The 18,263-nt window shown below is 40.5% G+C and overlaps 1 protein-coding gene across 8 annotated transcripts; it reads right to left on the bottom strand.

Annotated features, from left to right (window-relative positions):
- Window positions 1–678: 678 nt before the first annotated feature.
- On the bottom strand, window positions 679–17,714 carry GAS2L3 (growth arrest specific 2 like 3). Of its 8 annotated transcripts, none has more exons than XM_027679983.1 (12): window positions 17,645–17,714; window positions 16,597–16,715; window positions 14,822–14,992; window positions 13,941–14,071; window positions 12,552–12,597; window positions 11,407–11,575; window positions 10,886–11,004; window positions 9,038–9,179; window positions 5,344–5,407; window positions 4,533–4,671; window positions 3,226–3,333; window positions 679–2,512 (listed from the first exon to the last, which is right to left on the bottom strand). In XM_027679983.1, exons 5-12 carry the CDS (start codon window positions 12,579–12,581, stop codon window positions 1,139–1,141), a joined length of 2,145 nt encoding a protein of 714 aa, XP_027535784.1. In that variant the 5' UTR covers window positions 12,582–12,597; window positions 13,941–14,071; window positions 14,822–14,992; window positions 16,597–16,715; window positions 17,645–17,714; the 3' UTR covers window positions 679–1,138. The 8 variants fall into 8 exon arrangements, with proteins under 8 accessions (XP_027535784.1, XP_027535789.1, XP_027535791.1 ...); XM_027679988.1 differs by having other exon boundaries at window positions 12,552–12,599; window positions 17,536–17,693; XM_027679990.1 differs by having other exon boundaries at window positions 14,829–14,992; window positions 17,536–17,693.
- Window positions 17,715–18,263: the final 549 nt, after the last annotated feature.

Genomic DNA, 18,263 nt, shown 5'->3' with positions numbered 1-18,263 from the left:
AGATGTTTCTTGGGCAGACTTCGCTCCACTGAAAATGAGCAGCAGCAAAACAGCAGCCTTAGCTCCCCTTTCCTCTCTCCCACTGTCCTAGGTACAGGGGCTGGAACCAGTTTATCACTATGTGGGTATAACCAAAACTGTGTATTCTACACCCTCTATGTCATTTGTGATGGACTGTTAATAACGGACCGTTTGCAGCAGCTGCCCAGGGCACACCTGATACCTCAGGCTACAAGCTGGGTGTTAAAGAAACCCTGCAAGGCTGTGAAGTGTTCTTTTGTTTTCACACCAATGACTCAGCTGTGATAACTCCCCTTCGGAAAGGCATTAACACCTTCACACCCAGCCTGAGGAGTCACCTCTGCTAATGGGCCATACTGGACTGGCATAATAGGCAGCTGCAACACAGACTCCAAAAATCAAAGACTCCAAAAATATCCCATGACTCACAGAGTTAAAACACCCACTGTGAAACTCCCCACCCTGGGGGAGGAACTGCGCATTACCACCTGAACTTGAGCATATATAAACTTCGGGTTTTGGGACTTCTGGTACCACTTGTTGGATCCAGAAGACCAGAACTCCAACAGGACTGCCACTGCCACTCTCGACAAGACTGTGCTCATTACTTCAACAGAACTGCCACCATCATCTGGACTAACAGGTTTTCTTTTCCTCTTACTTTACACCCAGGGGGGCCACGTAGTGATCAGCACAGGGGCCACTAAACACTGTTCTGTTCTTGTCCCAGGGTTATATATCTGTTTGTGGGGGGTGAAAACCAGTTTTCTCTGTATCATTTAATTTATTGTAACCTCTTTTTAGGAAATTGTAACTCTGATTTGTAAACTCTCTTGAGTTGCGTTCACTTCTACCTCCAGTTTACTTTTAAACCAGCACACCCACCTTTCTTACAGCAGGTTAGGAATATTTTCTATTCCACAGTGCTACACAGCAAGCAAGCTCACTTCTAAATATATCCAAATAGAAGTTCCTAACCGCAAAATAAACACAGTTCTTACAGTAAGTTATGCAGCAAAATGTAGGTTATACCTAATATTTCATGTTAAATGTAGTGTTATTTAACATTTTTTCCTTGTCCTCAGTGTTTCATAAACTTATTTTGAACAAAATAAGTTTACTTTCTGGGCTTTTTACTCCCTGTCATAACAAAATAGTGATCATCTTGCCTGCTCTTCATAAGAGGAACTTTTGACACACCAGGTGTTCCTTTGTTACATGACTGTTCCTTCGAGAGAGGCTTCTTGGCTGCTGGGGCCAGGCTTTTGTTTGTTTGCAAGTTTTTGGCTGAAGGCTGACCTTTTGTGGAAGGCTGTGCTGATTTTTTGGTCACTGCCACTTTGGCAGAAGTTTGAGGAAGTCGTACAACAGATAAGGGGGTACGTTCAGGAGGTTTGGATAAAGAGGGCCCAACCAGAGGGGGATTACTGATATTTGGCCGCTTACTGACAGCTGATGATATGTGTTTGCTTGTAGGTATCAGTGAAGGTGGTGACTTTGAGGCTTTGCTAACTGCAAGAGAAGGTGCAGAAGCAGAGAGGACCGATGCACTTTTCAAATTCCTTGCCAGGTCAGAAGCTGTTCGTAGGGCTTTCTGAGGATTCTGAGATGCAGCTCCCGAGATCTGAATAGCATTTTCAGAAGGAGGTTTTGCAAGGAGCTGCTGAGAATGTGCAAACTTGGCAACAGCAGGCAGATTTGTCACAGGTGGCCGAGCAGCCCTTGGAGCGACTGAATTTGCTTTGGTTTTAGTGATAGATACAGGTTTGCATTTAGCAGGGACACGCTTCTGTTTTGAAGCCATCATTTCAGCTGTCTCAGACAAATGAGACGGTTGTTTTTTAGAGGATGAGAGGGTAGGATGGAGTGCTGGTGCTGTGGAGCCCTGAGGCGGGACAAATTTCACCTTGGGAGCATCGGGGGACCAAATACGTTTGCGCACTGTTTCGGAGGGAACTAGAGCTGTTCTTGATCCTGTACATGAAGAACTTTTGCTTACAGGCTGCGAAGGAGCAGAAGCTGGTGAGCTGCATGCAGGAGACTCCAGTTTCTTTGAGGTGCCAGCTAGTGTTTTGAAAGGAGACTGCACACCTGTCGCTGAAGACCCTTGTAATTTGGACCTGACTGTTGATGACTTGGCTGTGGAAGATGGGGGCACTGGCACTCTTGGTGATGCCAGGGCAGGGGACTGAGGATGTTTAGATAAAGCCTTCTTGGCACCAGCCCCAACAGCTAAAACAGGAGTAGTGACTTTTGACGGCTGCTTTTGAAACATATTGACAGCTGACATTGGATTCATAACAGGAGGCTCCTGATTCCTAGCTGATGAGTTAGGGATACTGTCACTGGTGACCCCTTTCTGAAACGCCAGGATTTTTTGTTCCAGAGTTGCAAACTGAAGCACTCGGCATGGATCATATTTGAGCAGAAAACCTTGAAGAGTGTCCCAGCCTCCACCAACACGTACCATCACATGCTTGCCATGTAGCATCTGAGAATGGAGGAAGAGGGGTTGGGAATAGAAGGACAAGAGAAATTTCCATCTTGTTTTATGCAGCATTAGGTCTTCATCTTACATTACCATCTATTGAAATTAACTAAAAATAGCACCTCCTTTCTTTCAGAGAAACATTTTAAAACAGAGAAATTATGTGATAAACAAGGTTTGTGTTTCCCAATTATTTTATTAGATAGTTTCTCCTGTAGAGACAGTCATTACACATCTGCAAATAATGGAAGTATCTTTACAGAAGACATTTTAACCATTCTGTAAGCATCTTCATTTAGTATTTAGAGTTTTGGATACAGGTTTTGTTCAAATTATAGATGCCCCTGTAACACAACCTCATGACTGCTGAAGAGAGTACTCAACTATCCTGAAAATTATAAACTCCAAGAGTCAAGGTTTTGAACAATCAACATTCTCAGGATATTCCATGACATTTCCTTATTTATATTGCAAATAATTGTTGAAATTTTAAAAACACCACAGAAAAGCATTAACTTTGTTTAGTGTGATTGTAAAATGAATAGTTGTAAGATCAAAGTAACTACACCTACTTTGAATAGGTGATTAAATGGCAAGTTGTCCCAACCCAAATAATTCTGTGATTCTAAAACAACACCATAAAAATGAGGTATTCTATTTAAAAGCATTTCTCTCCCCAGTAGAAATATAAGTTGGAGTTCTGAAAAACTACTTACTCTTATGAAGAGTATTTTATCTCCCAGTCTATAACGTCCCTCTGATAAGTATTCAATTGAAAACCGATGGGAACAACTGCAGGGAGGATCTTCTGCTATATGTTTTACCTAGTTATTAAAATTGAAAGTATTTGTTAGTATTTTGAAAGAAGTACATGTTTAATAGTCTGTTGAAACACTGAATACAAGAAAAGATACCAATATCTTCAGCCCATAATATAAGAAAATACTAGAATTCTATTCCTTCACAAGAAAATCTCAGCTACATAAAGATACAAAATGTAGAATAAAAAAATTAAAAGAAAGAACAAATTGTATGCACACACAAATATTTTGAGTTGTTCTAATCCAATTTTTATGATTTCTTCAGTTTTCTGTTATTTCCACTTCTGGTATTAAGACAAGTCTATACTTCTATGCATAGTAGCCTCATTTCTAACCACGACCCTGTAAAGACACTGTTATGGTCTCTAGAAATTGAAACAAATGCCTGGGTCTCTCTTGTGACCAAAGCCATTGCTACACCTGGCCCAGAGCTACTTCACCATTCTCCCTAAATTTCTGTTAGGCTAAGTTAATCTTCTGTGAGACAACCAAGAAGAAAACCACTGAAAAAAGGAGAAAGGTAGTCCCCAAATATGTGCCAGGTTAGAGAAGATGCATCTTTTAGAGCCATTTAGAAATGTAATAAACTGGAAGGTCAAGACTATTGCCAAGAAGAAAAAACAGTGAAGTTTTGAGAGAGAGAGCAAGGACTTAGTGGCTGACGTTCCCAAAGAAACAGAATTTTTACATTACTACACAGAGGACCTTTAAAACAAATGAATTTTAAAGACTTAACATGCATTTTTAAGCAAATAGGAAAATTACTCATAATTTCTTTTGGACCAATTCACAAGCTGTTGTGAGTTTCATCAAAGCCTACTTTAACATTTGATAAAGTTTTAGGAAAACATCAAATTGAAGAGAAGCATTCATTGCACTCATAGGATATTGACATACCAGAAAAATTGAATGAAATTATTTCTTATACTCAAAGAAGCAATGAAAAGGGAGCAGGGGAAAGGAACTCAAGGTGGGTTATATGCACCAAGGCATTTACTCCAAAACATATAGAACAGCATTTTCTTTACAAAACAAAAACAAACAAATAATTATAAAAAGAGGTGCATACACTTCTGTTTTCTGTTTAAAGAGGCTAACATATTAGATGAAAACCAGCCAATGCTTACTGAGCCAGATCATACAAGTATGAAACTTAAGAGCTTGATTTAAAGCCCGTATCCCACTAAGTAAGTAGTACTTACTGCCTCGTGTAGCTCTCCATGGTGACAACATGACTTTGCTGTGCTAATAGGTGATGGTGGCCCAGAGGTCATCAGAAGGGTTTCTTCTAGCTCAATTTCCTTCTCTAGTTTTACAAGTACAGGAGGTTCAACTCCATACCTCAAATATCAAAGTAGAGAGTTTAATTGCTAATTTACTAAAGAAAACAAAAAGAAACTGATATTAACAAATTTGCAAAATTCTAAGTGGTTTGGCTGACATGGCACAGCATTAAAATCAGTCAGAGGGATAACTGTCTTGATAATCCAAAGAGAAGGAGCAGGTCTGAGTTTTTAGCAGAAGTCTTCCCTAAGGTAGCCTTGGTGTTACCAGAGAATGAAGTAAAAATACTGTCAAAATTACATCATTTAGGTCACAACCAATTTAGATAAACTATCTTAAAGCTTCCAGCTCTGCACTAGAAATAAATCAAAAGTTTAAATGTAGAGAACCTGCCAAAAAGATGAAAAATTATACCCCTTAAAATAATCTTTAATGTTCAGTGAGTTCTTCCAAGAGGTACACATATCTATAAGCTGAATGTATAACTTAAACACTCAACTATAAAAGGCAGCATGGAACAGTGCCTCTCCCTGAAAAGGTCTGATAATTATCTGAAAAAATATTCATATTATATGATGGTCCTAGAAAAGCCACTTATTACTTTTTGTGAGGAATTAACATCCACTGCATTGCACTTAATGACCACAGATTGTCTTAACTTTGTCTTAGCTTTTACTTAATAGGATGTATTCTTCAATTTCTTGTTAAGATTATGTGCAGATCACGTACTTGGATACAATGCGTCCAATTTCCAACAGACAAAGATATACTTGTCTTGGATCCTTGTGCAAAACTAAAAGGGAAGAGAATAAAGAGGAGTTACAGTTCATATTTATTGCAGCAAGGCCTATGCAATTAGGTACAGAGAAGAGAAGATGATGTATAGATGCCCACAAATTTCCCATTTTACCCAGGGGCAACTTACATTATCATTGACAAAGCACTATATGCTTTCCAACTCTAATTTTCTATTTCATAAAGTCTTTAAATGCATCTTGGCATTCCTGAAATCAAACTCTTCCTTCTAGGAGAATTATGTTTTATTTGGTTTTATGATCTTCTTTCTTGATGAGAACAGGAAAGAAAGAGATCTGAGAGCTTTCCCTACCCCCAAATACATTATTATAGTCTTAAAGATGAAAAGCATTTAACAACTGCAAATAGGAAAATATACCAATCTATTCATGCTCATGCATACAGACACAGACAGGCACAGGCACTCTGTAGGTTAACATCCATAGGAGGATATACTGTGAAGGACCAAGTGGTTGGCTACACAGCCAGTCAGCCTAAGTGGTTTAGTCCCTTGGCTGTGAAAGAAGAATCTGTGTGACTGTTACCATCTCAGTTAGCAACAGATCTTTTTTCTTATCACTTCAAATGTTCCAGGTGCCAGCAGGGTCCATCCATATGGCAGGTTCATCCACTTCCACTAGAAGATACCACTTTGTCAGTGGCAGCTCCTGTACCCCATTCTACACCCTCATCATTTTATCCCCTCCCAAGCAGCCCAAACCTCCTGCCCCATCCACCAAGAGGTTTTCTTCAGAATTTGGTATCTTTGTGAGGCTGTATCTGAAAAGGGTAGTCAAAAGCCCTGAGCATAAGAAGGAGGTGAGAACAATGCTGGTTTAAAATACAAACGCTCAGATTCAAACATGAGACACTAGCTGTGATCACAGAGAAGCAGCAACACACTTTCAGATATGTTAGTAGCACAGTTTTGCACAAGGCTTTGCTTCTCAAAGACTTGCCCATAGTAACTCAGCTAGTGCCCAAAGCAGAGGCTGCTTCACACCCCTCAATTCAGAGCAGCTCTAGCAGCTACATGCACTTGATCATGTAGGCACACTAAATGATGATCTGGAGAGCTGAAGAATGAGATGCAAGAGTGATAGCTAAGCAATGTGAATACGACGGTGGCAAGTCTGGGTTTTCTTAAGAATTTTGAAATGGAAACATTCAATTATTTCTACTGTTGCACTGAAGAATGGAAGAGGCAGAAGGAAAACAATGTCTGTTTTGGTTTCTTGAAAGTTCCATCTTTAGGTGTGCAAGAAAAAGCAAAAGGAAACAAGGCCAGGAACAGAGAAAGAAAATAGTTTAAAACCTCACGCACAAGCAACTACTTCCTCCTCTGTCCCCATACAAGCCTCAAAACTGAGATTCTTTCAACATATTCTAAGAACAGTTGTATAAATGCTTTAGAAAACAGACGATCCCTGTGCTTTCTTAACTAAGTGGGAATACTGCCTAAAAACTCAAAAACCAAAGACTGGGAGAAAGGTCATTCAACTTGCCTCAATCTACACACAGCACCATTCTTTCCTCCACTACCATCAAGTATAAGAAACCAGATAAGTTGTAGAACATTTATATGAACAAGTCTGACTTTCTTCACACCATGTAGTTACAATACTCAGTAGAAACTGGAAATTCCCTCTGAAGAGAAACCTGAGCCTGCTCTACATTTACAGATGAAATCTGACATCTTTCTGATGTTCAATTTGATATTTAAAATTGCTTTGATTTAAATAATGCTGAAGTGTTTCCTAAAGTATAAGCTGAGTATGAAGTCAGATTCCCTTGTTTACATCACCTACTCCAGTTTGTAAGTCTGCTTTTTAAAAGGTCTGATTATGAAGGACAAATCTAGAATAGAAAGTTGACACAGCCATAATTTAAAAGTTACTAGAGGTCATCTAATATCTTTTCTCTGTGTGTGTTTGCCAGAAATGTTTTAATTTGCCTGAATCCAAAAGAGAAAAATCCAAATATACCCCTAGCAGAAATCAAGATACTTATTTTGGCTTGATGTCAAAGGGCATCCCATGATGTCTACTCTTCCTTTCTGCTGTCTCAAGACCCTCTTAATTTATTTCCTTCATAGTCATCTACACTTTCAGGAGGTGTTGCCATATGTATCTGATGGGAAAAAGACAACTGTTAAATTATCCTTCTCCTACTTCATTTATAAAGAATGGCTTGAAGGTCTGATGGAAAACATCAGTGGAAAGAATGTTTCATCAAGGAAGCAAGTCTGCTCATTTCAACTGCCAAAAAGGCTCACAGAAGATATTTATGCCATAAAGCAAGCTTGTGTCAGGAGTTACAATCAGACTTCAAAACACTTATTCGCTATGAGTGAAAGCCACAGCACCAGGAAATCCTGTCTGCTTATCTCAGGAAGGCTAAACAGGTTCCAGTTACCCATCCACTTACAGGACCTAAGATGTTTAAGCAATACAATTCATACAAGGAACTAAAAAAAATTATTAAAACTAATTTTCTTACAGCTCAGTTCTACTCATCTGTTTTTCATGGCACTGAAAAAAGGTACACTCACTAGACTAGTTAATCAGAATAAGACAGATGCAAATGATGGTGTTTTCTCAACTATTTTAAAAGATGACTTATCCAGTGGAGAAGGCACTGGCAGTCCAATGAGCGTGTAAATGGCATTAAATGGCACAAAGACTTTGAGAAAATCCAGTGAATATTGTGACAAATTCATTTGATTACTGAAAACAAAGGTACTTTTCAATTTTTTTTACTATTCTGCTGACAGGCAGATATTTTGTTTATTTAAAAAAAATTAACAAAAAAACCCAACAAACAAACAAAAAAATATTGGCTTGCCACAGAAAGTTTTGGATTAATTAATTTTTACTGACATAATAGCTGGTAGAAGAGCATTTCTTCATTTACCATGTGATAGAAGTATAGTTCCTCTTAATTAGCAGTTAAAAAAAAATTATTTCATCTGTAAGTATCAGTCTAAAAGCTGTTTGTTATAAGGGACCAACTGTGCACTGGGGCAGGCATACATATAGTTGGCAATATTTAGTTTTATAACTCTCTTATTGGATGGGAAAACACAAATGGTTTAGGGGCACATCAAGTAGGTGCTGAAGTAAATGTTAATTGCTAACAGACTGTTGCCACTTCAGGCACAACGCCTTAATGTAGTTATCAAATTTAGCCATTATGAATGCATGATTCTGAGGGATTCCTTCAACAAGAATGAGCTCTAATACCAAATAAAGGATCTCATTGTGAGTTGACTCCATGGCCCTGTTGTCTTCCCACACAGGGAAAGCAAAACCACAATTTTCTCCTCTGTTTCTCAGTGGTTCTTTTTACTGAAGGACAACACGCAAGTTTGTTGCACAGCTGTCAGCCCCTGCTTCATCCCACACAGCAAGTTTGGAAAAGCATCGTGCAAGTTAGAGCAGTCACTGAACTGATTTTTCAAGGCTTTTATTTGGACACTGCCTTAAAATTAAAAAAAAAGCATTAGTAGCTTGCACAAGACAGGAACAGTCAAGAGAAAAGGTTCAAAAGACTACACACAAGGGATCTCCCCGACCAGGCAGTTATCCACATACAGAGCGAAGTAAATCTTACAAAAAGATAGATTTACCTAAACCTTCAGATTCAAATAGATAAGTCTCCTCAACTCCAATGGCCCTACACCAGTTAAGAAAGTTGGCTGTATTATCTCTGGCAAAAAAAGATCCTGATGGAGCATCCTTCTTACATGGAACTTTTCTCATAGGAAAATTCTGGCAAGGAAAGAAAACAAAAAGTACATTGTGCACATCAACATTGCCAACAGATTTCAAAGCATAGTTGCAAATGAAAATACACCCTAAATTCAGAATACAGAAACAGTTGTAACTATTCTGTGTTCCACCCACCATGTACTCTATCAAAAAAGCTACACTAATATAGAAGGCATTCTATCTTATCACTGTGAACAGTCACTGAGTGAAAAATCCTTAGCTCTGCAGCCTCTCCCAAAGCTGTCCATACAGTTGCTTCCTCATTTCCCCATGTGCTGAGGTAGAAGTCTTACTGGTGGTTTCACAGGTCTGGATAATTATTCCCCTTTCCCAAGCTCAAGCTCACAGCAGCAGAATAAGCACAACAAGAGAACGTTAAATCAACTAACTACACTTAGCTGACAGATTTCAACATTTTAGAGCCTGTTCTAGAAAGTGAAAGGAATCATAAGGGAGCAAGGAGCAGTTTCCTTTAAAGCAATTCAGTACTTACTTGTTTTTAAATTGGTGCCTTCGAAACGATACACAAGTTGTACATTTCATCCTCCTTAAAAAGCCCTAAGGATTTGCTGGGGATCTAATGGACAATGGCTTACACAGTGAAATCCATACAAGTGTGGAAATGCATTGTTGTGTTTAGAAACAGAACCACAGGAATCACTAATATTGTGGATAACTTGCATATTTCTTGTAGATAGAATAAGGAAGCACTGGGACAGGCTGCCCAGGGAAGCGGTTGAGTCACCAACCCTGGAGGTATTTAAGAGATGTGGCACTTAGGGACATGGTTTCATGGTGGACTGGGCAGTGTTAGGTTAGCAGTTGGACTTGCTGATCTTAAAGGTCTTTTCCAACCTAAAAGATGCTATAATTCTAGGGTTTACAACATCCTTATAGCTCTTGTATAAATACTGTTTGGCATCTTAAATCTGCTGTCTTGTACCCCACAATTAATAATAATTCTAATATTAGTAATTATACTGCTAACTGGTAAATATCCATTACTTAAAACCATTGTTTTACTAGTAAAAACTAGTAAAACCAGTAAAAGTTAAACATTAAAAAAATGGTCTGGATATGGTGAAAGAGTTCCTCCTGTCCTCCAGGGCAATTTAGCTGGTAATCTACTGTTAAACAAATCCAAGCGTTGCTGTAGCTATACAGGATACTTGTACATTCAACAAATGTTACCTTGACCAGTTTTACATGACTTTGTACATCAAATATAGAGAGTTGCTTGAGATTCACATTTCAACTGAGCATTGATTCCCAACAAAAACACTGAAGCCCATCTTCAGGTACATCAGTTTGGATATTTTTATGGCTGACCTGTACACTAGAGTACAGCCATAAAACATACTACCAAGTGCCAACATATATCTCATTATCAACCCACACTGATGTCAGAAAACAAACTCCAGAACTGGATTAAATCTTCCTCAGGCAAGACTTCTACTGAAATCAAACTAAAGACCAACCAAGGACCTTAGGATTTGATTAACAAAGCAAGAAGTAATTTGTTGCATGAGGCCAGTTTATCCATCTACAAAAACACACTTGGTTAATCAGTTTCTAGATACAGAGGGTACAGAGCATTACTTTGGGAAGCCTCCCTCATCAGTTTTCCTTTTAATGACAACTACTTACTTAACTACCTACAACTGGAGAGTTTATATATGTATTTTAAAAGTCATGATATTACTCACCCTTAAGTTATTTGAGCTACAACATTTTTCAATTGTGTTTTGAAGAACACCAACCAACTGGCAGAGTAATACCCCATTATCAAGTTCTTCTAGCAGTTGTTCTGCTTTGACTTCCATTCCTTAAAAAAAAACAAAAAAGAAGGTCAGTATTAGAGTTACTCTACAGAAGGTGAAGAAGTTTCATATGAACTTAGAGGCAACCCAAACAGCGTTCCAGTGTTAAAGACTGAAAATTAGTGGAAATATATAAGTAAACTAAAATCAAATATCTATTTAATTACATTTTAATTAGACTAACAAAATTCAGAAATATAAATTAGAATTATTAATTATCCTCCCTCTAAGAGGTGGCAGCTAATAAAATCTGAAATCAAAGCATGCATTTTAATGCAATTCTCCCAGCCATTCAGACTCAAATACACCACATCTTAATAGTAGTATAGATATTAAATGTCACCATTGACTAGAATATTGTAAAGTTCTTTGAAGTTCATTAGACAGTGATTTATTTTTAACCTCACCCAGCAAGCCAGACAGCCAAATGGACAGATCTTCTTGCATAGGCACCAAAGTTGCTTCATGCCGCACAGATATCCATTGGTCATACAGGCACACATCTGCCAAACCCGGCCCGTGTCTGGGAGTCAGAGGACTTCGGGGACTTAAGGGAAGGTCATCTCCAAACCACACCTGCAGAGGATTTCAGTAAGCTGAAGACAGAAAGCTCTAATACTTGCAGTCAGATGACAAAGAGTCATGGTTCTGAACAACGCTGAAGAACTATTATTCAAAGTGGTCCCTTCGGACAGATACACCAAACCAACACAATACCAATTGGATGGTGAAGCTATCATTAGTAACTCCTGTGTCAAAATACTACTACATTCATTCTCTTGACTTCTTCAGATTTAAAATTACATACTTTCTTGAATATTGAATAAAGAAAACATGCATTAAATGTGTGGGTGGTTTTTTTTTCTCAGCACATTTTAAGTCTTAAAATCTGAAGTTATCATATAATTTACTACAGACTACTCATTTCTCTGATCAAACATTTCAGGGCATTTTGTGCTTAAATCATTAAAAATTATGACATTAAAAGACGAAATATGTTCACATACAAGAACATAACACATTTATTGAACATGAATCCTTAGCATTTCTCTTCAGGACTGCATATTTTCAAAATGACAGGTAACTTACATTTCAAGAAAAGGACCACACTGAAATTTTGTGTACAAAATTCCCAAAGACAGAGTCCTTCTGGTACTCTTAACTACTTTCCTTCAGTTCAGTGTGTGTAAAAAATACATTTATTTATTTATACTTAAGTGATTAACTAGAATGTTTTAAATATATAAGGTTTTAAAAACTATAAGGTTTTAAAAAACACTTTTAATCACCCAGCAAGTGTTCCAATAATCTCAGCCTCTGACTTCAAAACCTTCTTAGGTAACAGCACTAAGAAGTGAAAGGGTCACCTGATAGTAACAGTAGGTTATCCATTTTGTCACATTACTCCACTTGTAAAATGGAAAATTATAATTTTTTTTTTAATTAAAGTTAACTCTGGGGAGTCTAGTATTTCATCTGCTTCAGGGTAGATCTTTGCATTGAAAAAAAATATACATGTATACAGGATTGAAACACTTCAAAAGACATTTACCTGAACTGCATTCTGCATGGTCACCTGCATTTACATTAGTTTCTCTCTCTGGGAAAAGAGAAGAGATTTTTAATACAGTTTTTCCTGCTTTCGTGAAAATCCCAAGAAAAACTCACCAGTACTGTTTTGGAAAAATAAGAACAAGTCTAATCGGGAAAGGAAGGGGAAAGAGAGAAGTATCTTAGTGACTAAGGTTTTGATCCAGTCAACTTCAGTTCTCTGCCCTGAAATAAAGGGACAGTTATTACAGCACAAAGTAGCAACTGCCTTTATATGCATTAACACTACTCCAAAGTAGGCATGATTTCAAGGAGCTGTATGGCATTTATTTTGCCAAAGTGTAATACAAATACTTTAAACCACTCTTGGATTTAACAACATCTTTTTCTTCTGAGTTATCACAAGCATATCTTGTATCTATGTGTAGGCAGATATATGCATCCTAACTTTACATTAAATACTCTGAAGATTATGAAAATCTTAAAGCAAGAAAATAATTTTGAAGAATAAGATTTTTTTCTTACAGAATCATAGAATGGTGGGGGTTGAAAGGGACCTTAAAGATCACCTAGTTGTTATACAGACACATGAGAGAAATCAAAGTTTTTATTAAATTCTATTGGGATTGTGACTTCCCAGGCAGCATGCATACACTTAAGTTTTCAACAGAATGCTGCAAACTATTGCACCAATATAGTTATCAGGACAATTCCCTGGCAAAACAAACCTTAAGGAAAGTTTTAGAGGCAACCTAGTCAACACTTTCTCTCCTGAAGCCAACACAGTATTTTCCAGAAATGCTTTTAACCACGGGAAAATCCGGCACAAGCTCTACACTGGGCTGAGGATTAGTAAGTTTCTCCATGGAAGCTCCAGGTCTAGAAATGTGCAGCATTACCAGGTTCGCTAGATACACACGTACCAGAAGGTATTTCTCCATCATAATTCTCCACAGTGGTACTGGGGGGCATTACAACATCAAAAACTACCTATCTGTGTCTTGCAGCCAGTTAAAAGACAACTTTCTTGCTCTGTTACTTAATAGCTGCAATAAAGCATCTTACTGATTAAACTGAAAATCAGACTGAAGACATTATCAGATGTTTTTAACTCATCTGTTTTCCTTTGAAAATAAGTAACTTTCCTCTCCTGTCCCAGATGTTTAAGCTTTGTATGTAGATGTATTGTTCTCTTGTCCTGCACAACCTGGCCTTCCTATGACAAAAGGCTTGAATAGCCCATCACAGAAAACACAATTCTTCTAAAAATTCTCCCCCTTCATCCTACACAGAACGCAGAACAATGTCATTTCCTTCCCCTTTTTTCCTCCCACTGCCTTAAACCCACACACTACATCAGACCACATGTCAGCCATTTCAAACAACTTACCTCTCTGACTAGCAAACAAGCAACCAGTTTGTTTTCAGGCTGAAGCCACTTCCCTGCAGCACAACTGCTATAGCACTTCTCAGACTTTATCAGAGACACTCCAATTGGTATCTTTCCCCTTTCTTTTATTTCTAGGGAAAGAAAAAAAAAAAAAGACATCCTCTCCTTGATGTCATTTTTCCTTCTATGAATGAACAAGGGAAGGGCAGGGTATGTACCAAGCATTACTAATGAGCATGTTATGTTTCCCAGAGCTTTGTCCACAGGAATACATTTTCCTTTGGCATAAGAAAGCTATTGTCCCAAGAGAAGCTCAGTAAGAGGCTTCATTGATTAAAAAAATAAATAAAACAACAGCAGACCAGCCAGTAGAGATGTTGGTCTCATTAAAATAAGGAGCTTCATATAGGCTAACAAGAGCTCCAGCATATTAACTGCCAAGGGAAAACAAAAGGCAGCCTAATTCACAGGGAGAACTCAAAACACGAACAAAGCAAAATATTCACACAGCAGCTATCACAAGAATTCTCAGCATCTGCAGTTTTGTGGCATGCCTAACAAAAGCTAGTCTTACAAAAAAAAAAAAAAGGAAGGAAAAAAGAGGAGATTGAGGAAAACTGCGGCACTTGAACTTCAAGGGCCTGTTCTTCTAAAACAAGTTATTTTGTAAACCCATATGCCAAAGGGTTCCCTAGAAAGTGAAACGGCTTCACCTATTATCAGGGCATCTGAATAACACTTAACAAAAAAACCCTCTGATGATAAAGACTACTCTGCACAAATTTTGAGTTGAAAAGGTAATATAGCAACAATTACCCATTTTCAGATCTCAAACAGTTCAGCTCTGAGATTGCAGAGAATATGGATTAATATAGGCTTACCACTTACTGGGAGAGGCATAGGATGAGAAGACCCAGACGTCTGCCACCTTCAAGTAGTCAGCCTGCAAAGGTGCAGAAGGTGCTCTGGTGAGGTGAATGCTGCAGTACCAGGCAGAGTCATAACCAAGTCTGACTTCTTCTAAAACCGGTTGGGTTCCCTGCACCAAAAAGCTGTACATAATGAAGTAAGTATTTGATACTGAAATCTGGCAGTTCCAGCTAGAACTGTATCATTTTCTACACATGCCAGTTTTATCAGCTGGCCTTCATTCAACAGGAATTTGGTGTTCAGGGATCACAGTTTGTGTAAGAGAAGACCTCAGAATGAAAATACACTGTAATATGTCCCCCACATAACTTCAGGCAATGCCATTCCCATGCCAGCTGATATCCCCAAGGTCCCTTGGGACAAAAGACTGAATAAGCTCATCACAGCAGAAACAATGCTTTTAATAATTCTTTCTCTTCCTCTTACTTTTTCTGGGCAGAAAACACTCTTTCTGGTGATGTTTTTCCTCCCATTTTTCCCTCCCTGCTTCACCCCTTAAAACAGGAAAACACCGGAAAGCTCTCTACTTCTGCTGCTAATGGCTCTAGGATGGAAGGGTAAGAGAAGTGTCACCTAGCCACACCTTACACCTGGATCAACACAGCGACACTGATTTACTGTGAGATGGGTGGTCAGCCCCAAATGATATATTGGGAAAGGCAAACACTGCCTTCAGCTGGCAGACTGACAAACCTCCAGTGAAGGACTAGAGCTATGGATCAATATTAGCTAAGAGAGATGAGAAAAACACTCCTATCTATTGACATGTGGGGCAGAGGGACAAACATTTCTTAGGAAAAGGGGTGCAGACACACCCTGGACATGACCCACACAGCCTTGCAAGACCACAGTCTGTCTCTGCTCTCCAAAAGGATGCCTGGCACTTTGCCCTCAGGGAATTTGAGAAACAGCAAAGTCAGCAAATACTAAAGCACTTTATGCAAATACTTCAGGGTGCTAAACACATGCTCTTAGATGCTACATGAGATAGCCTGTTTAGTATCAGTTGTATCAGGATTTATAGATCATTCACTGGTGCCCAACCCAAGAAGACATGCTACACTAATTACAACCCATTCTGTAGCACAAGATGAACAGAGTCCCATTTTACTTGACTGCACAGTTTACAAAGAAAGAAAGAAACAAAAAAATCCACAACTCCATAGGTAGCTCTAACATTGATGAAGCAGCCATTGACCTAGCTGAAGTGGAACCTAAAGGGATTCACAGGCTCATTAAAATGCCTTGGGTTAACAGGCTCATTAAAAAAAATTGGGTAGAAACACTTTTACATCTTCACCCTATATTTAAGATATATAACACATCATCTTCTATTCCATCAACACCCAAGGCAGTCACAACAGACTAACCCAGAGCAGCTGGAAACTGTAGATTAGTCTTGACAGTACCTACTGAAACCCATGTTTTTAAACACACCGAAATGAAAGAAGCTGTCATTTCAGTATCTGTTGAAACCTACTACAGGATATTCAAGATTTTATTTGGTACACATATCCTTACATGCAGAAGAAAAGAGGTAGGCACAAGAGATCCATTGAGTGGAGCATTACTCCCTCCTCACTATAGCAATTACAGAGACTTTTTGTTGCACTACTGAGTCAGCAGGAGCTCTGCTTCCCTGGGGAGGCCTTAGAGCCATGAAAGAGAAAGAACCAGACTAGTCAGTCCAAGGTGATGGGCTTTAAGGTGGCAACCAGCTCCTTACATTCATGCACGCTGATTGCTCTCCTCAGGGACTGCCTTTCTGCACCTCTCCATGACGTGAGTGAGCATGCAGTGAGCACACTCTCTCCTTCCAAATGGCAACAAAGGCCTTGGATACATCTGTCAAAGCAGAGAAACCCACTTGAAATCAGGGAGGAGTACTTAATCTCAACAGCTGGCATCTCCACAGGAGACATGCAGACGGCTCCTTTACCACAGGAGCATCCAGTCTGGGGAGAGGCTCATTAACACAAGGTGCACTACCCCAGCTCTTCACTCGCCTTCACAGGCTCTTCTCTCTCCCATTTCCACCCCACACTTCTGCCAGCAAAGAAACATTGGAGGGGATCACTGCTCGATGCCCATACAGCAGGCTGCTGGCTGGTGAGTCAGGAGGAGTTTATTATGACTTAAATATAAAATCCTGTCTTATTATGAAAGATCCACCCAGTACAATTTCAAATGCATAGGCCAGTTATGCCTTATAGATCCTAAAAGAATACATGTACTTTTTGCCATGGCTTGATCTGATACTATGCCAAAGGTGACACACAGCATCTCTGGAACATGGCCAGCTTTTGGGCAAAGAGAGGAGCCAGACGCTTTTCGGCTTATTAAGCAATACGAATGAGTGTTCTAGCCAAGAGCACTGGGGCAAACTTCCCTACAGAAACAGCACTGCATCCTGAAACGCCTGTATGGGGCACAGGAGAGACTGGTTTGAAGGCTGTTATGCAAAAACTCTCCCCTCTCCCTTCCCCAAGGTAAGTTTCGCGGCGCTTTCCCTTCCGACACCCATGCCGGAGACACTGGATGGGAGCTGCTTCCCCTGGACGGGTGACTTGGCTCAGCCCAACACCGGGCTCTGTCCGCGCTGCTCGGGGTCCCCGACAAGCTCAGCGAGTTTCCAGCGCTGCCCCTACAGACAAGCGGGACTCACCGAGCGCCGCCGTTCCGGAGCTGCGCGCCCGAGGCACGGACGCGAGCGGGACCCTGCCACGGCACCACGGCCCCCAAGCCGGACCCGCCGCCGCTCAGGCGCTCCGTACCTTCCACGCTATCCTATGCTATGCTATCCGGTCCGGTCCCGTCCCATGCCTTGCCTGTACTCACCAGCCCCGCCGCGCTGCCGGCCTCGCACACCGGGACGGCCCCGCCCGCCCGCGCCGCGCCGGCCGCTCCTTTCGAAAGCGCCAATCAGCGCCTGGGGGCGGGGCCGCGCCCGGCCCACCTGTCCCGGCGCCAGCGCTCCGCGCTCGCTGACGGGGACACGGCCCGCAGTGACAGCGCTGCTGCCCGGGGACCGCGGCGGTGGGCTCGGCCATCGGGGTGGCAGCAGGGAGCCGGCCACCTGCCCCCAGAGTAGCCGAGAGCCGAAGAGGCCCTTTGGCAGCCGGCGTTCTGCTCCCCGAGCCTTCCGGCGCGCTGCTCGCACCGCCGGCAGCGCGGGGCTCGGCTCACCGCTGCTGATGAGCCGTCCGAGCTCAGGGCCCTGGGCGCTGACCTGGGCACAAAGAAACTACCACCCTGCCTGCAGCCCCTGTTGGCGTCAGGAAGCCTCGCACACCATCCAGACACGTTCGCGTGTTCCAGGGATGTTGCTGATGGTATTTTTCAGAGCCATTAAGCACCAACAGCCGAAGTCATAAAGCAAAATAACCTGTGACA

This window comes from Neopelma chrysocephalum, unplaced genomic scaffold, assembly GCF_003984885.1.
Source record: "Neopelma chrysocephalum unplaced genomic scaffold, ASM398488v2 Primary Assembly neopelma1_59, whole genome shotgun sequence".
Taxonomy (NCBI): domain Eukaryota; kingdom Metazoa; phylum Chordata; class Aves; order Passeriformes; family Pipridae; genus Neopelma; species Neopelma chrysocephalum.
The sequence above is the reverse complement of the archived record's forward strand: the minus strand, read 5'-3'. Positions and strand labels throughout refer to the sequence as shown.

Bases quoted from the DNA above. Each gene is read 5' to 3' on its own strand.
- GAS2L3 (XM_027679983.1), bottom strand. From the start codon at position 12,581: ATGCAGGTGACCATGCAGAATGCAGTTCAG. The intron at 11,005-11,406 runs GTGAGGTTAAAA...TTTTTTTTTAAG, and splicing joins TTGGCTGTCTGGCTTGCTGG to GAATGGAAGTCAAAGCAGAA. The intron at 5,408-9,037 runs GTAAATCTATCT...CTTCCCTTTTAG, and splicing joins ATTTGAATCTGAAGGTTTAG to TTTTGCACAAGGATCCAAGA.